The sequence below is a fragment of the Brachyhypopomus gauderio genome, chromosome 16, assembly GCF_052324685.1.
Source record: "Brachyhypopomus gauderio isolate BG-103 chromosome 16, BGAUD_0.2, whole genome shotgun sequence".
In the NCBI taxonomy this organism is placed as follows: Eukaryota; Metazoa; Chordata; class Actinopteri; order Gymnotiformes; family Hypopomidae; genus Brachyhypopomus; species Brachyhypopomus gauderio.
This window is the reverse complement of record NC_135226.1, coordinates 11,870,854-11,895,428: the sequence shown is the minus strand read 5'-3', so window position 1 is coordinate 11,895,428 and position 24,575 is coordinate 11,870,854. Positions and strand designations below refer to the sequence as shown.

General features: G+C 41.7%; 1 protein-coding gene across 13 annotated transcripts; it reads right to left on the bottom strand.

Annotated features, from left to right (window-relative positions):
• Positions 1–425: 425 nt before the first annotated feature.
• LOC143477791 (uncharacterized) lies at positions 426–22,088 on the bottom strand. Of its 13 annotated transcripts, none has more exons than XM_076976538.1 (26): positions 21,545–21,684; positions 19,557–19,751; positions 19,396–19,480; positions 19,114–19,295; positions 18,803–18,835; positions 18,652–18,688; positions 16,988–17,073; positions 16,695–16,748; positions 16,328–16,502; positions 10,669–10,735; positions 9,960–10,046; positions 9,442–9,553; positions 8,314–8,500; positions 7,666–7,983; positions 7,434–7,577; positions 7,220–7,303; positions 6,583–6,651; positions 6,148–6,344; positions 5,944–6,039; positions 5,665–5,824; positions 3,497–3,604; positions 3,302–3,398; positions 2,691–2,921; positions 1,454–1,526; positions 1,207–1,296; positions 426–1,068 (listed from the first exon to the last, which is right to left on the bottom strand). In XM_076976538.1, the coding sequence occupies exons 4-26, from the start codon at positions 19,125–19,127 to the stop codon at positions 972–974; spliced, it is 2,616 nt and encodes an 871-aa protein (XP_076832653.1). In that variant the 5' UTR covers positions 19,128–19,295; positions 19,396–19,480; positions 19,557–19,751; positions 21,545–21,684; the 3' UTR covers positions 426–971. The 13 variants fall into 13 exon arrangements, with proteins under 13 accessions (XP_076832653.1, XP_076832654.1, XP_076832655.1 ...); XM_076976539.1 differs by having other exon boundaries at positions 19,114–19,279; XM_076976540.1 differs by having other exon boundaries at positions 19,114–19,279; positions 19,401–19,480.
• Between the last annotated feature and the right edge of the window lie 2,487 nt (positions 22,089–24,575).

The window sequence follows — 24,575 nt, the reverse complement described above, 5'->3', positions numbered from 1 at the left end:
GTGAACATGGTGGAATCTAATTTGCACAGATGTAAAAAAAAAAAAAAAGTGATGTTTTTAATAACTGATGGTTGAGAGTAATGAATAAAGCATTTGTATGTTTTCTCAGTAGCGCAAGTGGGTGTGTGTCAGGATGTCCTGTAGATCGGTAAAATAACAATTACAGCAGGTCTAGAATCAGATTAAACTTTATTCACTTTTCTGTGATGTGCAAAAACGGCAGTTTTTTTTCTCTGCTGCAAGTCATTGTTCTGCTTTCTTCTGACTGCACTCGTGGTGGAGCTGAGAAGAATCCACGGTGGGGCATGTGCTGCAGAATCGGTGTGCAGTAGAAATGCTATTGCTGAACAGAAGGTCTATTCCTGATCTTACTGTAAGCACAGAAGTGAAACACACACCATCAAACATCACAAGCCACACTGATGTAAAACACCACAGATTTATTCGTTTTACAAAAATAAATGCAAAATTTCGTATCTACATGAAAAGGATTTACAGGCTAAGCACTGTCTGGTCCCCAAGTGTCACATCTGTAAACACGTTGTTTTGTGAAGCACAACACTCCTAGGAAGCTGTAACCTTCATATGGCTTACACAACCTCTGTTGGTGATCCTCATCTTCAGACTAAGATTAGGGACTATAATATCTAGATCAAGATAATCCTGTCATCAGGATTTATGAGGCTTTTCTGTTGTGGAAATGAACTTGTACAGCAGTTGTTTAATGGCATGGCATCAACACATACAAAGGTATGAAGGGATTAAAGGGGACAGATGTGTTGAATACTACACTTTAAACACTGTATATGTACACTGTAGATGCACACGACTGTCATTAGTGTTATACATTCTGTGTTTAAGTCTCTTGACAATTTCATGTGTTCTCTTATGTCCATAGGCATGTTTGTATTCTGTCTATCCATTGATTTGTTTGCACTGGACATACATGGACATCAGTGGGTTGTGCCTCTTCAGTAATGGTAGACCTTGATCTGATTCTTCTTGTCCAGGCTGAGCTGGACCAGCCCATTGGTGGGCGGGGCAGCTGGGTAGCGTGTGAAGAGAGGCCTGGGCAGAGGTTCAGGAGAATACAAGGGTGCAAGAGAGTGTGTGTGAAAATATGATGCATTCTGTTCCCGTACTGGTTTGTGTGTGATACGTACATGTGTATAAGCTGAGGGGGAGAGAGAGATTGTGAAAGGATACACATTTGGGTCTTTGCGTCGTGATTCCAGCCACCTTTTGTTGTCGTCGATCAGTCTCTGCAGCCTCTGGCCATCTAGCTCAGAGGAGAGACTACACACACACACACACACACACACATAATGAAAAAGCACTGTATGAGTTCATCAATTTTCCTTTCAAAATCAACAGCAGCACTGATCCTGTGAGAGAGAGTGAGAGTGAGAGATTGTGACCAAGCCTGCACAGGTGTGCAAGTGTGTGTAGTCACCTTGCTGGAGTGTATCCACTATATGCTCTGGTAGCCCTCATAGGATAGCGGGCACTGGTATCCATGGAAACTCCTAAAATCAGAGTAGTCTTAATACAGGTAGTGCGGTTTAGATTTCTGAAGCCAATTTGACACAGCAGGTCTCTACACTGCACCACCCTTACACTGGAAAAGATCGGCATTATCCTAGCACAGAAAATCAATGGTCATCAACTATGTGAAAAAAGCTATAAATCCAGCAGTGACTGGTTTGTGCTTGAGGGAGAGGCAGAAGTTTTCTATTTGTATTCAAAGGTTTTACAAGTGATGAAGAAATGAAGCATTAGTGAAAATCACTGCAGCCCACTGTGTGACCACAGTTAGGTAACGGCGTTAGGTAACGGCGTCATTTAGTCAGTAACGGGATAATATAACGCAGTTGACGTTACTGGTCATTAAAAGCGGTGCATTACTATATATTGATATACTAACAGTAATCCGAGCGGATCGCTGCCCAGGCTAGTGAGGAGTAACAGATCTCGATAGGTCACAGTTCTCTGTGTTACGGTGTAACACCTGTTTAACTTAACAAGTCAGTAAGCGATTGGCTAAGGCACCGTTATGGTAGCCAATCAGAGCCAGTGTTTTTACACGCGCGCCGAAGCACACCAGTGACACACGACACGGAGAAGAGGCAGAAATGGCGAGTCAGGAACAAGCCGAAGAAAAATTAGCATTTTCAAGGTGGCGATATAAACATTATTTAAGAAAATACTTGAAGTTCCTGAATGTCTACCAGACTGGGTATTTGATTTATTTAATTAAGAATAGAGGTTTTATTCTAAGTTTACTTCTGTTGTGAACAAACCAGTTGTCTCAGGTTGAGAGAATTTAATTTAATTTGAAAGATGTAAATGCACTTTATATAGTGTAACTGTTTGCTTTTGCTTTTTTTTTTTTACAAAGATTTGGGATTATAAAGGATTTTATCCTGCACTGGTCTGTGGATGTGCAGTAAATATCAAAAGTTCAACACCTTTCTGATCTACTCATTTCAACTGACTGTGAAAACTGCTTTTTCAAAAAATCCTTATTCCTTGGCATATAACTTTTTTTTTAACTGTAATGCAAATAGTTACTTTCCCTGGTAACGAGTTACTTTTATTATAGAGTAATTCAGTTACTAACTCAGTTACTTTTTTGAACAAGTAGTAACTATAACGAATTACTTTTTTAAAGTAACGTTCCCAACACTGACCATTAATGGTGGAGTGTAAGAAGCTGTTCTGAGCCACTGAAGAGGAGGCGGGGCTTGGTGTCCATGCCCAGGACGGGGCAGGAGGGAAGGAGGAGGACGGAGGTGGCTGAGGGAGGGGCTGGACGCTCCTCCCAGTGAAAGATCCCAGTTCACCCAGCACTGTGTTCAGCTGGCCAGAGATCTGCTGCAGGGACTCTGCTAACTGCTGCACTTTCACTGGCACTGCATGTGCTGAAACAGAGAGTGGGAGTAGCAGAGAGGAAGACCAGAGTTTGGGTGTATTACTGCTAGAGAAATAAAAACATCAGATAACTATGAACCAACAAGACCAGAGTGGACTCTAGAGCTGTTTACAGTTGTGGGCATATTTTTAGTTTTCACAGTTTGCTTCCTCAGCTTTTTTTAAGAACCTTTTTTAAGAACCTTAATGAAGTACAATTATTAACAGTCCATAATTGTTCATTGCTGCTAAACTGCTCCTGAATCGTTGGGAGATGTTGTTCTGGAAGGATGTTTTGATACCTTCCCTTATTCATGGCTAACCAAAATTAGTGCCTTCTTAAAATGTCTGCCCGTGTGTGTTGTGCATGCACATGGAGTGTGTGTCTCACTCGTCTCCTCTTGGCCACACACACCGCTCGTCTCTGAGTCTATGACATCAGAGACTCTCCGATCTCCCACCAGCCGCTCGCCTTCATCACATGACAGCTGAGACAGTAAAACATTGTAAAGCCCAGGTAGGTATTAATGTGGGTTTGTACATAAGTGTGTGGGTGCAGGCATACGCGTGTGTGTGTGTGTGTTACCTCCTCTGCCAGTGACGTGTCCAGCTGGCCGAGTCTCTCCTCCTTCTTTCTCAGGAGCTCGTGGCCCTTCTGGACCGTCTCCCTCAGCTTCTCCAGCTCACTCACCTCCTACAGCACAGGGGAGCAGAACATCTAAGAGGAGCTATACTCATGCTTCCTACTCTCTCCCATCTGACCTGGCTACATGGCTGTAGGCACTGCAAGACCTAACGTGCTTAGACCCACCACAGCACTGAAACTGTCTAAAGTAGTTAACAATCTCTTAATATTCTCAGATAAAAGGTCAATCACTCTCCTGGTTCAAATCCTACCTGACCGATCGTTACCTATTTGTACTTGAAAATAATGAATGCTCATAAGGATCTGTATTGGGTCCCATGTTATTCTCATTATATAGGCTAGCAAGCATTTGTAGGCATAGTATTAGCTTGCATTGCTATGCAGATGATACTCAGTTTTATATGTATATATATATATATATATATATATATATATATATATATATATATATATATATATATATATATATATATATATATATATTTTTCTAATTTGGAAGTGTAATTACTTACACTTATATATATATATATATATATATTCTAATTTGGATGATGTCAACACTACTACCAAAACTGAGAACTGCATCCAAGAAATAAAGAACTGGATGGCATCTAATTCTCTTCTTCTAAATTCTAATAAGACTGATGTGTTACTTCTTGGATCCAAGGGTGCTAGAAGCAATGGGTCTGATCTTCTTATTACACTAGATGGCTTTTCAGTAACACCTGAATTTCCTGCTAAAAGTTTAGGCGTCACTAGTGATTAGGATCTTTCATTTGACACACACATATGCAATGTCACTAATGCTGCCTTTGCACCTTCATGTAATATTGCCAAGCTGAGACATGTACGTTCGGTATCAGACGCAGAGAAACTGGTCCACAATCTCATCAAGATTGGACTACTTTTAATTGGATGCTCTAAACCAGGTATCACCAAATGGCGGACCGCGGTCCGGATCCGGACCCGAATGCCGTCCTGTCCGGACCCAATCACATTCCTTATTAACTGGATACGGACCCAAATGCCAAAAAAACGGGAGACTATATTTTAAACCGGAGAATTTATTTTCAGACGAGTGTTACGCTCACCACCCATTTGAGTGTTACGTCCCCCCCCCCCCCCCCACCCGCTCAACAACTTTCGTTTGCCACCCCCCCCCCACCCCCCCGCTCAACAACTTTCGTTCGCCACCGCGGACCCGGACCTAAGGTCTGAGCTATCTGCCAAAAATGGACCGCGGAAAGATTTAATTGATTACCCCTGCTCTAAACAGTCCCTAAAGAAAGTCCAACTTGCTGCATTCCAACTTGAATCCAAGAGCCAGAGTCCTAACTAGGCCTTGAGAAGTGCATCACATTAGTCCTACTCTCTCAGCATTGCACTGGCTCCTGGTTAAATATCAAACTGATTTTAAAATTCTTCTGTTCTGCTATAAAGCATTAAATAGTCCTCCACAATATCCGAGTAAACTTACTGCATACCATAATCCATCTCACCTGCTGCTCTCTCAAAGCGCAGGATTGCGCTCAGATCCGAAAACTACAAGATTACAGCCGAAGGCAGAGTAATGTCTCAGTACCCTCATGCCTGTGGTCACCTCCAGGCCCCTCTCTTTAGTTATGCTGCTAGGGATAAGCCTGCTGGAGCCACATGCTAAGTCACTGGCACGTGTGCTATATATATGGAAGTTTAATTTGATTTTACATATTAACCTGCATTCTGTATCTTGACTACATGTTTCTACAAAGACAATTCCATAAAGGAGCTAGAAGATGCTCTGGGTTGCCAGTGGATGTGCTGATGCCGTGGATGCATGTGCCAATACGGCCAGCATCCTACCTGAGGCCCAGCATCCATATTGGAGAGACTGTGACTGCTCAGATAGACACAGGACTATAAATATGAACTTAAAGTTGCTGGGCCAATGGAGCATGGCTTCCCTTTGGGGTCTTGGTCCTCCCAAGGTTTCTTCCTAATCCGCATAGGGAGTTTGTCTCTGCCACACTTGCCCCTGTCTTGTTCAATAGGGATCTGGACCCATGCGCTTGTGACACCATGTTTTGTAAAAAGCGCTTTATAAATAAAACTGACTAGACTTGACGGACCTGGCAGAGAGGCTGAGCAGAGCCTCCTGCAGCGGACCTCTGCGGGCTGGGGTGGGCCGTCCTTAGTGCCGCCTGTCTCGCTCTCAGACAGCTGGTCTGTTTCTCCAAGAACTGTCTTGCTCTCTGCAGGACACCTTCACCTGAGATATACTCCCGCAAGCTAGAGAGAGAGAGAGAGAGAGAGAGAGAGGAGATTACAAACGAGTATATAAACATATGATAAATACATACAATCGGACAGCCTCCCTCCCCACCCACACCCCACCCACACCCACATACTTGTCTATGCTGCGGGAGGTTGTGGGAGGTGGGCACAGGGGAGAGAGGAGGTTCCATTTCCTCCACCCGGAGGGAGCCCTCCACACCAACACAGATCTGTACATGTACACACTCTGTGTACCGTGCATTTGTGTCACCAGAGACCAGTACTGACTTGGTCAAAGCTAATGTGTGTGTATGTGTGTGTGTGTGTGTGTGTATTACCTGAGCCTTCTGTGGAGTTCATCACATCTAGCCTGCAGTTTTTCTCTCTCCTCCATCATCCTTCTGCTCTCCTCCCTCTCTCTCCTCCTTCCCTCTCTCTCTTTTTCCAGCTCCTCCCTTTCTCTCCTCCTCTCATCTCTTAATCGGTCCAGCTCCGCACGCAGACTGTCCCGTTCTCTCAGGACACGTGGGAGAGCCTGGGACACACACACACACACACACAACCTAACATAACAGTTCACAATGACACACACACACACACACACACACACACACACCTGGGGGGGACACACAACCTAGCATAACAGTTTACAATGAAACACACACACACACACACACACACACACACACACACACACCTGGTCACAGACTCTCAGATACACACACACACACACACACACACACACACACCTGGTCACACACACTCACACGCACCTCTATCCCCTTCTCAACTTCATCTCCTTCCTCACTCAGCTGTTGTCTCCTCTTCTTCAAATCTGCAGCCTACAGACCAACAGTACGAACACACACACAGATCATTTTATCAGGCAGCTGAGTGACTGGACTGAAGATTCACACACATGCATGCATGCACATGCACACGCACACACACACTCCAGACATGATCTATTCATTTTTTTTCTTCAAAACAGGTCATTGAGTCAGTTAACTTCTCAGCACAAAGAACTGACTGACGAATGATTAGTAACTTATAAGTACAGCTATAAGGGCACCTAACCTAAGGGCACCTGGAGCTCAGTGTACCAGTTGCACATACACACTCAAAGTAGGTAAAGTACCTGAGTTTGGAGTAGCGCACACACACCTACACACACTCAAATAAAGTAGGTAAAGTACCTGAGCATGGAGTTGCACACCCACCCACACACACACACACACACACACACTCAAATAAAGCAGGTAAAGTATCTGAGTTTGGAGTAGCACACCCACACCCACACACACACACACACACACACACTCAAATAAAGCAGGTAAAGTATCTGAGTTTGGAGTAGCACACCCACACCCACACACACACACACACACTCAAATAACGCAGGTAAAGTACCTGAGTTTGGAGTAGCAGTTCCTGAGTTTTGAGCTCTTTGGTTTTCATGTCCAATTGCTCAATCATCTTCTGCACTTCTAACTCCTAAACACACACACAAGAAAAACAAACAAATACAAACAACTCACACCGTCTTTATACACATAAACACCCGACTGGGTATGGCAGAAGAGGCGTTTTTGCACGTGAGTATCGTATGGGTGTGGGATCTTACTTTCTGCATGTGTATTTTGTGGGTGTGTTGGAGCTGAGAGTCGAGCTGTAGTCTGAGCTGATCTAGCTGGGACGTGTGCGAAGCCTGCATCCTCTCCCTCTCCTCCAGATGAGCCCTCAACATGCGCTCCCTCTCCACGCTCTCCTGCACACACACCATGTGATGAACACACATTGGCTCGGTCTCTCAGGTGATCACTGAGCTGTGAGTAAATGAATTCTCCCTGCCACACCTCCTCCAGGTGCTTGTGTCTGAGGGTGAAGAGCTGCTCCTGGTGCTCCTGCGACAGCTGCTCCAGCTTCCTGCTGTGCTCCCTCTGCACCTCCTCCAGGTGCTCGTGTCTGAGGGTGAAGAGCTGCTCCTGGTGCTCCTGTGACAGCTGCTCCAGCTTCCTGCTGTGCTCCCTCTGCACCTCCTCCCTCACCTCCTGCAACAGACCAGACAACTCACCACACATACACTCACACACACACACACACTCCTTCTCTCTCTTTTTCTTTTCTTCGTCCACGTCCAGCTCAGTCTCCTCTGCCACCCTGAGTTCACTGTCCTGCTCATACACAGACAAACACACCAACACATGCAAACACACATGCATAAACATGCATGTACAGACATTCACAAGATCTGTGTGTGTGTGTGTGTGTGTGTGTGTGTGTGTGTGTGTGTGTGTGTGTGTGTGGGTGTGTGTGTGTGTCAGGTAGAGCAAGGTGCTACAGTAACACTAAGATCACGTGAGCACACACAGTGATGTTAGTGGCGCTGTATAAAAATGTGTATAAAAGCTGGGAACATAATGTATGAACAACTGCAGTGTAAAGACTACAAAGGTGACAGTGAGCTAAAAGTCAGAGCATTATATTCTAGCAGGTGTTTCCACCTCATGGACAGACGCCTTCTTCGGCTCTTCATCCTCCTCCTCTTCATCCATGGCATGGCTGTGGCATGGCTGAGCACACTCCCGCTCCTGGGCCACTAGTTGGCAGTAGTGCTCATCACAGGGGTGGTCCCAGGTGGACTGGCCCGTGGAGAAGTTGAAATAGTATACTTCTCCAGTCACATCCTGACTGGAGAGTAGGAAAGAGAGACAAGCTCATCACATAGATAAACACACACATAAAAACACATGACATGTAGACAAGCCTAGGTTCTCCAGCACAGGACTGTCCACAAAGGTGTCAACAGAACAACATCTGAAACACTGAGTGGTGCTCTGGGTCTCATTGCTCAGATTAATAATGCCAAGTCTATAAGCAAATCTGCTGCATAGAGTGATGAAATATTAATTTTATACTTTGCAATTGTTAGTTTTGGGGACAACTAACATTAAATATCCCCTGGATCTTGTCTTTGTGTGTTTTATCTATGAAGGTACTGACTCATATAAAGACACCAGTTACACCTGACAATAAGGTTATAACATACTTTCCCCCAAACCATTTGAATACAGAATCCAAAAATGATTTCATATGTTAAATTGTGTCTGATCTTTCATGTCACATCATACTCTCCAACTTCAAAAATCCTCTTCTGCCTGTTAAATTTTCTCTTGCCCAGTCTTATTTCCCAGTCAAAATATTCAGTCTTCTCCAGACTTGCAGTTCCATGGTATTTAAAAAAAAGTTGGGCTGTCTAATTTGCTCATTTAATCACCTAGGTCATAAGTGATTTAATGCCCACTTCTTGCAAGCTTCCAGAGAGTCTGTGTGACATTATGACACTCACAATAAAGTCCTGATGCATCCTACTTCTATAAATGGTACTTAAAATTATAACTGAGTTACAGGGGACAAAGGGCCTTGGTACGTCAGGTAATCAAGAACCTGAATGAACGAGCCAGCATGAATGAGACGTAGAGTTCTTGGAATGGAAGCCATTCCTCAATTAAGGGCACATTAGAGTATGCTTGGATTTTTTCTAAAAGGAACCAACGCTCACACCAACGCTCACTGCTCTGTGTGTAAGGATAAGAAAACTGGGTGACTGTATGAGAATGAGCTTGTCCTACCAGGGTTTCCATTCAGGAGGTAGTGGGGCTACAATCCCCTCTCTGGCCAGCCACAGCAGCTCTGGCTCCCCATCAGGGTCAATGCCAATTTCTCTGGCATACTCATGGACCTCTGAGGAGAAATACGGATAAGATGAATATACCCACAATCAGTATGATATTTTCAAATCAAGAAAAATCCCACAAATTCAAATATTTAAGTCCATAATGCATGGAGAATGATTCTATGTTATAAAGTGTAGCTATAGCTTGGACGAACATACAAGAGTCCCAACTGGACATGTGTTGTTAATATTATTATTATATATATTATTATTATTATTATTATTATTATTATTATTATTATATATTATTAAGTTATTATGTCAACATTATAATTTAGTTATTAAATGATGGGACTGTTGTAGCTTGTAGACTTTATCAATGGTGGATATTAAAGTATACCATTTCAGTAACATATATTAAAGTTTTATCCGGGGTCCTAAACTGTAACAGGTAGTATGCGACAGCTAATGTACCTTGTTCAGATGGGAGATAATTCTCATCCTCTTCCAGGATCAACTGGTCTCCAACTGGTCTCCGAAGGGCATCTGCTGTCATGTTGACTGAACATTAAGAAAAAGATTATGTAATATACGAATAACAGAAGTAGACAGATATTGCCATATTCTCTGTGGATTACTGTCTCTTGGGGGTTGTAGGGCACACCTGAAAATCCCACAGCAGGTAAAGTGAAACCCAGCACGCCTCACAGTGAGGCTCAAATGCCTTGTAAGTGTTTCCCAATGAACAAGTGATTATAAGAAGGGCTATGGTGCCATGTGATGTCATCAGAATGTGGGGAGAAAGCTTAAGAATTTGTGATGTTAGAAATCTGTTTCTTTTTAAAAATGTTTATTTTTATTTGCTTTTTCCATGGCCACATGGACAATGTTAACATGGTGGAATTCATAAAAATTGTACTGAGTCAAAGAAATCAAAGAAATAACCCATGCTCCATTAATTATATTATCCTGTACACATGAAATAAAGAGCTTGACAGTCATCAGCAGAATAAATATACATGTTATTTTTCTGAACCTTAGAAACCTACTACATAAATGTGTATATTTAATTTTTAATAATTGTGAATAAGCCTGTGGAAATCCATACTCATAAGAACTAAATATACTGTCTTACATAGAAGTATAAAATTATGTACAGTATATGAAAATATATTTTTCTCACCTGGAGAAGATCTTCGGTTCCTGCCCCGGCCTTGGCTGGTCACTTCTCCTAGGGTAAAAAAAATCTCCTGGATGAAAAATTAGAAAAAATAGAAAGATAGAAAGATCTAGAAAAAATAGAAAGATCTGGGAAGATTTGTAAGATTTGTAAAGATTGTAGTTGATAGTATTCTCAGATTGTAGGGTTGATAATTCTCAGAGCCAAATGTCATGCGACAATTTCTCAGCTTTTCAGCATCGAAACTGAATCCAAACATTCCACCTTCCCAACCAAACATTCTAAAGTTGAGTAGCACGTGATATGACAATTTCCTATTTTTTTAACTAAAACACCAAATCAGCCAGGCTGCTACAATAACCTGATGCAGCCTGGCTTGTACCCAAAGGGTTCATACCAGAGACCGTATATCAGTAGCGAACCGTGACCATTAAACCTGGGCGCGCTCCCATCCCCCCGAAAAAGAAGTGTTTCCTCTCCTAATTAACTACAATAAAGAAAAAAAAAACTGAGACGACAGTACAGCTTTAGACACGCAATAAACAGTAATATATGTACTAGATAACTTCTTAAGAAAAATAAGGTTCCAACAAAATAAGGTTCACAGCTCCGTGTTCCTCGGAAGCGGAATATGTAAACAACGCGCACGAGGACGTCAAAGGAATTAATCGAAACCAGAGCCCTATAGAGAGAGAGAGTCGCGTCAACTCCGTTCACTCCAACGGAGCAGTTTTTTTACTGCAATGGCGGATCGTGGAGCCTGTCAATAATTCCCGGAAGTTAGCAGCAAATACGAGCAGCGCAGTCAAACTGGAGCAGTGGACCATCTGTGATACACTTTTACAAGTTAGTACGCGTAAAAAAATCAGATTGTGTATTATAAGGACATCAGAATCAAATTAACAAGTGCATTTAAATGTGCATTAAAACATTTTAGTGAATTATCCACCTCTTAATAAGCAGATTTAGGGAACTAAATCTATGCTAAGGCAACGCGAATACGGTTAGCGAGATTTCACATTAACGACCGACAGCCTATTAATTGTAAATTCCTCTCTTAATGCCGTTTCACCTAAACGCGATGTTTTTGCGGGGTAGCTAAGTATTGGTTAAATACAACATTTGAGTGTGATTGTAGAGTGTGTTGGGTCGAGGAGGTGAAATGAGGATATCCATTTTGGAGTACCAGCTAACGTTAAGCTAACGCACAATAAGGAGGAGAGCCATTCTTGTGATGCATCACTGCTGATATTGATTAGAATGCATATTTAAGACTTCTAAATAGTACACAACAGTGTAATTTATAGATCAAGTGTTTGTAGGTATTGTTACTCTGTTGACTATTATCTGTATTATGCTCAGCAGACTGATGGCAAAGGGAGAGGGAAGGTCATCAAGAGAGATTGAAAACACAAGGTAAGTTGAAACTAGGGTGGCAGTTTTGATCAATGAATCTTACAAGACTAAAGAGTAATACAACATACTAAAATGTTATAGTACAGTATGATATATGTAATCATATGTAACCGTACTAGACTTGTATTCTATTATTGTATTATTTATGTTGTATTTAATTTATCTTGTTAGTGTATATTAGTGGCCTGCTGTGGGATAATTGGGTGCTGACCATGATGAGTGTTTTGCCTCTTGTAAGTTGTGTTGAGCAGCAGTTTTTTGTACGCTATTTCAGAGCTCCCTCTTGTGGATGAGTGGCATTACTGTTTCATTAACTTTGTAAAAAAGAAATCATTCAAGATGACCGTACGCAATGTCGAGCCGTTCGTGTGTCGAATTAATGTTGAACTCCACACATTGTAGCCTTGGACGAGATTTGTCCGTAAGTATCATAATATGACAAAATTGTGATTTTATTTTTGTTTGTGTAAAAAAATATGTGCATTTGAGTTGATCTGGATTTGTTATTGTGTGGTGTATAGTTAACATGTAACACGACAGTTTGCGATGTTAGCTAATGCTATGCTTGTACATTTTATTTCTTAGTTTTACGACGGCCTAAAGAGGGCAATGGTTAGAGGCCATTCTACAAATAAATCAACACAAAGAAACAAAGCTTGATTATTTGAAGCGTCGTTAACTCGCTGTCTAGCTGGTGAAATTAGATAACTCAGAGTGAGGGCAGCACAATGAGATTGAAAACACAACAAGGTAAGTTTCAAATAGCAATAAGAAATCCATGTTTATTACACTGCCGTATGTTGGCTGTAGGAGTGTAGGAGTAGTGATGTTGGCTGGGGGGCTGGAGCACTTGTAGGAGCAATGATTAGTCCAAATGTTGCTGTTGGAGTGACTAATGGGCTTGATGGCACATTTGGAGCTGTTTAGGGGTTACCGGATTTTGAAGCTTGGCTACTGGAGTTGTTTTTCAACTTTCTGGATTGGCTCTTGCTTCCAAAATGACCATCTTTTAACTGTTTCTTCTTTCTGTCATTTGGTATTGTTGCTGCCTCAATTCTCAACCTTAGCCGTATGAATCTTTTCATGATTTTGTCTTGTACTCCACAGCAAGCTGGAAGCTTACTGCAAAGTGCCTGAGCTTGTTTCTCCAAGACACTCACTGCATTGGGGAGTTCCATGAGGGAGGAACCAGTCTTGGTCCTAAATAGTTCCTCAATTTGCTGAATGAAATCATATGCGTCTTGGGAAGGATGACAAAGAGCACCTGCCTTGAACTCTTTTTAAGTTCAATAAGATGCTGTTTTCTCCAGCAGGACTGTCATCACTGTGCTGTGCTGCAATTTTGCATTTTTCACAGATGCTGGCAAACCTGATGACCTTGTGGACGATGTAGCCAGCAAGATGGAAGAGAATGCATTTCTCGCTCTTTGTGAGGTCAGGTGCAGCTCTGTTGACCGCCATTAGCTGTTCCACTCTGACTGATTGTATGACATTTTGCTCCACCGTGTCCAAGAAGTCTGCCAAAAAGCTACTGTTGTCTTCCAGGTAGCTGCCAGACCTGATGGCTGTGAGGAACTGTCCCACAGATATGATCCTCAGTGCATGATGGAATTCCACTGGAGTTGGGACAGGATTTTTAGACCTCACACAGCTGAAGGTATTTTCAAGGCAGTCTTGTGTGAATCTTAATGTTAACACAAACCTGTGTCCTCTAGTCAGCAACTCCTCTTGTATGGCTAAAATTGATGTTGTTGAAATGAAATGTGCCATATTTTGCCAATTGTGATTTTTACACCCCAATTGAAATTTGTCCTCCGCTTTTAACCCATCTGTGCAGTCAGAACACACACACACACACACACACACACACACACACACACACACACTAGTGATTACTAGGGGGCTGTGGATCACACGTGCCCAGAGCGGTGGGCAGCCCTAGCCCGGTGCCCGGGGAGCAGTTGAGGTTAGGTGCCTTGCTCAAGGGCACCTCAGTCATGGCCTCAGGTCTGGGAATCGAACCCACGACCCTCCGGTCACAAGACCAGTTCCCTAACCACCAGGCCATGACTGCCCTTTGTTGCCATTATCACCCCAGTCTGAACAGGCTTCCAGTGTCCCTTCTGACCAATCTTCATCCCACGGAACAGATGGACAATGTCCTGAAGGAAGGTGATGGCCTTTTGCTACTCCTCCATCTTCAGTCTGCTCAGGGACGTAAATGGATGACGAGATGACATTAGATCGAACCAATCATCAACTTGCTCCAGTAGCCACGCTGTAGTTGTGTAGGACAGAGGGCGTTTTTCTTGCTGCACCATGTATTTCAGCCCAGCACTTGTTGCCTTACTGAATACATTTAGAGCAGGACCAACCTTCATCTTGTCAAAGTGACTTGGCTCGATGGCTGCAGCTGACGGATGGGGAGCTATTTTTAATGCCATCCCTTCCTGAAAGGCCACTAGGTCTTTAATAGGACCACTGAAACCTCATTAGAGAGGAGGTTCTCTTTGTTTACAATGTCCTCAGGAATGTTGAACACATGTCCACGGACAAGGGCACTTTTTAAGCTCTTTACCATATGTGGGACATCAGGCATGAAATAAAGTTGTCTGTCTGGTGTTTATGGATGTGGCACAGATGTTTTATTGAGGTTGACCCCAAAGGATCTCCACATAGCCTGCTTAGGGCTACCCATGTCAGTGGTGACGTTGAGCACATGTAGCCCTATGGATGCTGCCCTTTGTATTAATTCAATAATTATTGGCCTGTACTGTGCTCCGTTGGTAGTATTGCCAGTGAAAGTATATGCCACTACTTGCTTCCACCGTGTTGTGCTTCCAGCCAGCATAAAGACACAAGCATGTGTTGCTACTCCTGTGTGACCTGGCAAAGTCACATCACCATAGAGTTTGCCGGTAAGCATATGCAACTCCACACTTGGTGTGATTGCCATTTCATCCAAGGTCAACACACATTCCCGTTCAATCTCTGTCAACCCATCTACCTTCAGTTTAAGGAAATCAAACACCTCTGTCAGCACTCCAGGCTCAAATCTAACGCATTGCATCCTTCTCTGTAGGGTTCTTATTCCTTGCAGGGAAATTTGCAGTTCCTGCAGGGTCTTGTAACCTGTCCCACCAGCAGTAAAGCCAATTTTCAACGCCTTCTTAATTGTCTCATTGCTCCATTTCATCCCTTTTGTGGTTAGTCTGCCTAATGCTTTCATTTGATCTTTTGAAAACGTTTTCTTAAATCTTGTGTCCCTAACTTTCAGTGTCTTCTTGAGAGTGGCATTTTCCTTCCTTATTTTTTGTAGTGCTGCCTTTGTTTTCCTGATGATTCTTTCTTGTCTCTTTAATTTTTTCAATAACTCTGGTTGGCTGGCTTCTGGCTGATGGTTATGCTGACTGGCTGCTGGCTCACTGGGTTGTATTAGCTCTCCCTGTCTCTCCTCACTAGCCATGTTCTCTCTTTGTTCAATCTCACTTTCCCTTCTCTCTGTATCCTCATCCCTTATTTCCTCAGTTTTTGAAACTGCTGGATATAAAAGATATATACTATTTAGTCTGATTACGTATTAAATATTCTATCACTTAAAGAAATAATATAATTATTAGGAGTTCATACTTATTATACCTGTGTCACCTCTAACACTATAGCTGTGATCAGCATCTGTGGGCCCTGTCTTTACAGGTCCAGTGGTGCATCGTAGTGCAGGGGGCTTCCTCTTTCTGAGTGCGGGGCGATGCAAAAAAATGGTGGGAACAGCATCTGCTCTCAGCCTAGTCTTGCCCCGTTTGGTTCTGATGAACTGCTCTGCCTCAAAATGTGCCTGCAGAGTGATGTGAGTTTACTCCTCACACATGACAACTCAGTTTTGTCTACCCATATACATATCCCATAGTGGGTGAATACACAGTATTAGAGAACACTTACTGGATACGTATACACTCATTACATATATAAAAAACAACCAAGGGTGTGCAACAAGTTCAAATTCATATCACATCAATACTCATAATAATCATTTTCTCCTGTCTTTTTCTCCTCTCTCTCTTTAAGCCAAAGAACCATAGGGGATTCAATGGAGCCTGCAACCAGATAGCACCCTCAACCTGCACCCGAGTCTGTCTGGAGTCTTTGATTTTTTTTGTTCACTGTTCTGTATTTTAATAAATCATGCAATAAGCTTTCCAATAGTGTGTTTATTGTGAAAAGTGCAAATGCAGTGTTTGATGATTACCTCACATATTTTTTTTTTTTTGCTATTGTAATCTTTAGTGAGGGTAAGATTGCTCCTGCTGAGTTGAGCCAACCATTTTTTTCTCCTCTCAGTATCAGTGGAGAAACCATACATTTTTGCTCCTTTCTCGGATCCATTGGCGCATGCAGCACAGCAAACCACGGTGGACACTACACTAACAACATGGAGGAAAGGACACAGAAAAACTGCTTGACATGATATTCATATTTGAGATTATTAGAGATTTATTGATGAAGTCATTGCTGTAAATAAGTGTGTATTAAAAAGACAAGCTATATATAATTTATCAATGTATTTTAATATGTCATATACTGTCTGGATGTAAATGTAATGTGTTTTAATGTACCCTTTTAAAGCAGATTTCTGCACAATGAAGTCAAACAATTTCCTTCTGTCGTATCTGAAAGTCAGAAAATGTACATTAGTCATTTAGATTACTTAGGTCCCCAATACCATGGGATTACAGAAATCACCATGATTTAAAGATATGTTAATGTTAGTGAACATGAAATTTAGTGAATAATGAAATTTAATCTGATCTGAATTTCTCACCCCTTCTTGTCCCTCAAAATATATAAATGAACGTAATATATAACAATTATAAAACAATCAAAGCATTAAACAGCAATGTGCTCTCACATTAGCCTAAATTTGCTCGCTATAAGGTCACAATAATCCTCAAATCGCAGTTCTGTCTCTGTGTTTATGCGCTCAAATTGAACTTCCTTTCAGGCGGGCAGCCATGTGGAGAAAATAAAACAGGGAAAATTAGCTCTGTATGAGGACATATACAGGACAGATGAAATTAAACACATTTCTGGAGTGTGGCAGCAACTCCGGCATTAAGTTAAACTATTACAGCCTAGCTAAAAAGGCAGAACCAGAAGGTAACATAGGCTTGGGGGCATTCTAAGACAATGGCATCCATCCACTGCACGGTCAACGAACTTGAGTGACCACGAGCAGTGACGGGACGACAGCACCAGCACCCCAGTCAACCATAAAACCCTTCGTCTATGAACCCCTGGATCTGTACCTTTATCTAAGGGGGGGGGGATGTTAATTATCAAACACTAAACCAAATAGGTGGGTTTTCAACCTAGACTTAAAAGATTGTGACTGTGTCAGTCCCCCGTACGCATTTTGGAAGGTTGTTCCAAAGCTGGGGGGCCTTATAAGAAAAGGCTCTTCCCCCTGCTGTTACCTTATTAATTTGTGGAACTAATAAAAGACCAGCACCCTGTGATCTTAGTTGACGTGGGGGTTCATAGTAGGAAATAAGTTCCTGGAGGTATTCAGGAGCAAGCCCGTGTAGTGCTTTATATGTTAATAATAGAATTTTAAAATCAATACGAAATTTAACTGGGAGCCAATGCAGGGCTGATAGGACTGGTCTAATATGCTGAAATTTTCTAGTTCTGGTCAGAACTCTGGCTGCGGCATTTTGAACTATTTGAAGTTTATTTAGATTCCTATTTGAACATCCTGACAGTAGTGAATTGCAGTAGTCTAATCTAGAGCTAACAAAGGCGTGCACCAATTTTTCGGCATCATCCTGTGATAATGCATTTCTTAATTTGGCAATGTTGCGGAGATGTAGAAATGCTATCCTAGTAGTATTATCTATGTATTTATCAAATGATAGGTCGGAGTCGAGTATGACGCCTAGGTTTTTGGCTACTGTGCCAGGTGTCCCAACTCCAGTGGAATTCCATCATGCACTGAGAATCATATCTGTGGGACAGTTCCTCACAGCCATCAGGTCTGGGAGCTACCTGGAAGACAACAGTAGCTTTTTGGCAGACTTCTTGGACACGGTGGAGCAAAATGTCATACCATCAGTCAGAGTGGAACAGCTAATGGCGGTCAACAGAGCTGCACCTGATCTCACAAAGAGCGAGAAATGCATTCTCTTCCATCTTGCTGGCTACATCGTCCACAAGGTCATCAGGTTTGCCAGCATCTGTGAAAAATGCAAAATTGCAGCACAGCACAGTGAGGACATCAAAGGAATGAATCGAAACTAGCTAGCGGTGGTACGCTAACGACAGCTAGCGTCGCCACAGCGGGCGGAAATTATCATACAGTTAAGCCCGCCCACTAAGAGGGAAGATATGATTGGTCAATTTTACTGTCATTTGAAACTGGTATTGCTGAATGGCCTATGTGCACGCTGTTAAGTGACGTAATTTCCGCTAAAAGGTTAGGATGGTTGTTGACATCCGGTAGCCATTGAAAGCGTACACTGTGCTAGCTATTCACCTCACCAGTCTTGTAACGAACATATTTACCGTGTTATTTACTTGGAAGTTTCCTTCATCTCCTGTCCGTTTACGTGTCCTAAACATGACAGGTAAACAAAAAAAAAGAAACGTTTCAACAATGTACAGACAGCTGGTGCAACCACCACTGCTGTGTGCCATTCTGCACAGCATCGACAGGTGTAATTCCTACCTGAGCTTCCACACCTTTCCAAAGGACTCAGAACTGCAGAAACAATGGGTGGTTAAGATCAGGAGAGATCATTTTATCGTCACGAGTACTTCCCTGAGTGTGTTCGCGACATTTTATCACTGCTGATCTACTCGAACCTCCCACTCCTGCTGGACGACGACGACTGCGACCTGGAGCTTTTCCTGTGCTATTTCAATGGAATAACTATACTATTCCAACTCCACGACCTGGAGTATGGGAAAGAACAGAGCGTCCACCCAACACTGATCTAACAGAGATGCAGACTGACCATGATGATGATGACCCCTTACCGTGTCATGAACATGACTACTGCGTCAGTAATGAGCCTGCTGTGCTTGATCTCTCCCTCAGTGAAAATGAAGAGCTACGCGAGGAGATATCAAGGCTCCGAAAACAAATCGAAGACTTAATTCTCAGCAGCAAGTTCTGTTTGGAGCGGTTTTCTTCACATGTCATCTGAAGTACAACGAGGCTAAATTAAATTTTGAAGAGAACAGGGTCTTATCAGATGATCAAAAGCATTTTTTTTTACCACACACTGTAATCTGCCTATTCAATTTGGTACTGCAAACCTAACTCCACTGGCTGTAGTAGCACCTGGTTTTTGGGTTTTGGCTTTAGGACAACCATGGCATCCACGGGTCCAGGCTTCACCCCCTATTAATTTAAAAGATTGTGTTAGTAAAGTGACTGTGATACATTAACTAATATTAAATAATGAAATAAGACAAACCATTGTTCGTGGTTTATTCCACTTCTGTTCTGTCTGTGTGCATGAAAGGACAGGAGGGACGACAGACATGCCAGATTCAGAATAATGAGCTGTCTGGAAAAGCAATGCAACCAAGTGGTTGCAGATTCCGCAACCAGCAGCACAAGAGCAGTTGCAGCTAATGAGCACAACTGGCATTGAATCACGTAATGTCATCTGAAATACACAAGAGGCAAAATTTAATATCTTGAAAAGAAGACTTCAGCAATGTCAATAGGCGCAATATCTGTCCCATCATGTTGTTAGTGGTGAATGTCACTTGTCTATTGTCTCATGTAACGTTTGGCTATACTGTCTTTCTATTCTACAGTGTTGTGCATGGTTCAATCTACTAGTTCACAGAGCAACTATAAACTAAATATATTTTAGATTTAAACTTCATTTTCACTCCAGATGAAATGCTTACACATAGGAGTGAAACAGGCCTACTTATATTTATTAGGGATGCACCAAAAATTCGGCCACCGAAAATTTTAGGCCGAAATGGCTTAAATTTGCATTTTCGGTTTTCGGCCAAAATACTTTCATCACCGAAACAACACGGCCGAAACAATGTGTTGTGATGACGCAAGCAAAAATCGCCTGCACGTGTTTATTTGGATAAAGCTAGCAAAAAAGTTTTCCAGTGATGGCGCCAAGGCAAAGGACATTACACCAAAAATTATGGAACTCGTTGCCTTAGACGATCAGCCGTTCTCTGTCGTAGAGGATGTGGGATTTCGTAGGCTAATAGAGAACATTGAGCCCCGTTATGTTTTGCCGAGCAGATGACATTTCTCAGAAGCGTGTTTACCTGAGCTGTTTAATGTTGTTGCAACTCACGTCACGTTTTTATGAGAGAATTTATATTTATCTTTCAGGTCAATCAGTTATAATTAAATTTAACTTGTATAAAATACATATATTTATCCTCTCAGATAAAAACGGTCTGGAAGCGAGTTAAATTTAATTAGTGGTCGGCCATTGTCAGCGTTATCGCCGTTAACGGCCCACCACTAATTTTATTTTATAATATGCATTACTGTAATGTCAGTGCTAAATACATATTTTCAAATCAAATTTTGTAGTTGATTTATTCTTTGAATTGCAATGCTTTGATTTTTGTGAGGTTAGCCATAAATCCAATGTTACTAATAATTGGCATAATGTATTTCGGTGTTTCGGTTTTCGGCCTTGGTTTTCTCATTTTCGGTTTTCGGTTTCGGCTAAGAATTTTCATTTCGGTGCATCCCTAATATTTATATTATTTTGTTGTTTCCACCACCAACAACAGAACAGTGCAGGTTTTACTTCAACTGCTTCTTGAAGAGTGTTATCAGAATATGTTAATAGGTGTAAGTGTTGAAGCCACATGTTAATAAAGAAGTTAAAATGAAAGATTTGAAAGACAGATTGACAGATTTTAGAAAATGCAGTTTGAAAAATAGCTGAGGTGGACTATATTCTGCTTTTGAGTCATAGAGGTAGATAACAATAGCTCGAACTGTAAAATAAACTCCCATTTGTTTACTATAGGCAAAATAGACTGCTAATGATTCCCACACAGCTACTCTGCATTTGGCTACCATTGTAAGCTTTGAAAACCAATGCCTATGGTTATCACAGCTTACGTGAAGTAAGAGCAAGGATAAAAGATTGAACTTGTGTTGAACTAACTTTTGAACTTGTTCAACAGAACTTTGAACGTGACACAGAACAGAACTCGTGTCATTTTAACCAGTCCTACTCTCAGCTGGTGTGGCATATCTGTTTTCTTCATAGATCTGTAGCAGTGAGCCCTCACTGTTATCTCGTTAGCTTTACTTTTGCCTGATACTTCCATCAGAAATACAAACATGTTTTAAAAAGGCATTTCTAGTACTAGGACAGGTTGGTTCGTTACTAAAAACAACATCACTTCATTAGACTGCCACCTCAGGCTAGCTAGCTAACTAGCGTCAGCGACTTACCTTCAAAATTGCAGAGGTAGGATGAAACGTAGAACTTGAAACCCTTTTCAAGTTTACTCTGTGGCGTTGTACTTGATGCTCTGACAATACGACGCACATCGTTGACGGTAATCTTCGGTAACTCCAAGAGGCACCTTGCGAATTTCGTTGGCTGTGTTCGAAATAGATTACTACATACTGGATACTGCATACTGGACTCGGTATATACTGGATACTGCATACTGGTCCTCGTAGTAGTATGCAGTACAGTTTCCAGTATGCGACAAAAGCAAAGCACACTACGGGGTCACGTGAACGTAGCGTTGCATGATGGGATGCAGTACACCACGAAGATAGCTCTGTTCGCGTACTGGAATATTTTGCGGAAGTAGTAAGTCATCCGGGTATGTTTCGCGTACTGGAAATTTTCATTTTGGTCACATACTGCATACGACATACTGATTTGGGGCTCGATCAGTATGCCAGTAGTATGTAGTAGACTATTTCGAACACAGCCATAGACTCGGCCATAACATCGGCACTTCCGCATACCAACCGGAAATATGGTAACATCCTTACACCAAACGAGGAAGTGGTGCGTGCACCTAGGCCAAGGGGGAGACAGGCTCACAGGCTTCCACTTAACCCCTCACCTTCCAACACAGATTGAATAGACACGGTTGAATAATTTATTTGCTTATATTTTTGTAATTGTTTAGATGTCGACTGTCAAACTGTAAGTAGAAAAAATAAAATTGGATAAATTATATTATATATATTTATAATTTAAGAGAATTTCTAAGCCCTCTTAGAGGGCGTAGAGGGCCCTGACGGTTCCCCACTGCCATATAATATATATATATATATATATATATATATATATATATATATATATATATATATATATATATATATATATTAGTGGTGGGCCGTTATCGGCCGTTAACGGCGTTCGATAATGTGATACTCTTATCGGGCGATATAAAAAAATATCACCATTAATCTATTTTTAAAGTTGGGTTGGGAGCTGGGTCAAAATAGGTAAGCAAACTGATGACTTTCACCTTGATAGTTTAGCTCGAGTTATTCCTAACCAAATTGCACAGTAGGGAGCGAGAACGAGTTTTCAAACCTGTGAATTACCACACAAAACGAATCGTACGTGTGTTTACATGGATGCAGCCACGAAGCCGCCAGGTTTGCTTCATGGAAAATTCATTTTTAAGAAGCTTCCTAATGGAGACATTGACAAGACTAAAGTTGCAACGCGGAATTAGTTCATTGTAGGAGTTCTACCAGTCTGAAGTACCATTTAAACACAAAGCACCCGTTTGCTAATGCTGCTGACGCTGGGTCAAGCATCGATGCAGCCCAGGGGAAGAGTCGCCGTCGCCGAAAACAGGTTAAATGTACTAAATGTTGGCTTACATTTCAAATCCCATGTTTAGCTGAATAAACATGTTATCAACCCCTTTTAATGTACTGTATGTAGGCTTACAAATTCATGTTTGACTGAATATGCCTTCTTAAAGTATGTAGGCTTACAGTACTATTTTCATGTTTAACTGAATAAACCGTTGAACACGAGTACATTTTTTGAGCATGTTTTGTTTTCTTCAAGTATCAAAGTAGAACAGTTTTCTCAGGCAGTCATTGATGCATTTTGGAAACAGAAGATGAGCCCCTGGTCTAATGCGCCCTCTGTATTAAGAAACCGTATCTCAAAGACTGACTTTTAGTCATTACTTGGGTAGCACGCATATTCTGAATGAGCCATTTTAATCTAGATTAATTTCAGGATTTCAGTGAGATTAATCCAAATTAGAAAAATTAATCTATGCCCACCCCTAATAAAAACAAAATATTAAAAGTATTCTAAAACAAACAAAAATGGACAAATAAACGAACAAAAAAAAAGCCCAGACACTGCAGTAATGAAATTCTGTAATAAAGCCCATTTGGTAGTAGTAGTAGTAGTAGTAGAGAGATTTATTTTCATTGTACATGATACAACGAAATTCTGAGTGGTACCTCTTAGTCACATAAAAAGAATAAAAACAGTGCAAGACAACATATATACATAAAACATTCCACGAGTCGGTCGAGACAAATACTAATTCTGATTTTATAGCAGCGACATGGTATAAGTGAGGCAGTTATGGTGTGATGATATGACTGTTATGATTATATGGCATAGTATAACATATACTGTATTTATATTATGTATATAATATTAAAGTATTATAAATAAAATATTAATAGCAGCAATACAGGTTTTGTGGAGCAAAGTTGCAAATGAGAAATGAGGAACAAATTGATGGTGTCCTGGCTGGGTGGGATCTTTAATAATGTTGCTGGCTTTGTTATGAAGGCGGCCAGCATACACAGAGTCTAGATCTGTGAGTGGACTCCCTATGATCCTCTGCGCTGTTCTGACCACCTGGGTCAGGTCCTTTCTGTCTTATACTGTACAGCTGGAATACCATACAGTCATGCAGAGACAAAGTACACTCTCAATTGTGCTTGTGTAAAAATTCACAAGTAGTTGTGAGCGGAGTTCAGACAGCTTTAGTTTCCTCAGAAAGAAAAGTCTTTGATGGGCCTTCTATATGAGGTGTGAGGTATTTAGGTGAGATCAGCTGTGATGTGGAGTCTGAGGTATTTGATGCTGTGCACACATTCCACTTCATCTCCATCTATGAGTAGAGGGGCATGTGCAGTTCTTTTAACTGTGCGGTAGTCTCTGATGATCTCTTTAGTTTTGGTGGTGTTCAGAGCTAGGTTGTTGTCTGAGCACCACCGTGCCAGGTGCTGAATCTCCTCTCTGTACTGAGTTTCATTGTTGTTAGAGATGCAGTCTATCACTACTGTATCATCAGCATATTTCACAAATGTGTTGAAGGCGTGGATGGGGCTGCAATCATAAAAGTAAAAAGTGTGAAGAGGTTAGGACTGAGCACACAGCCCTGCGGTGTACCAGTGTTTAAAATGATTTGGGATGATGTGTGGTCCCCTATTCTCACCACTTGTGGTCTGTTAGTGAGAAAGTCTT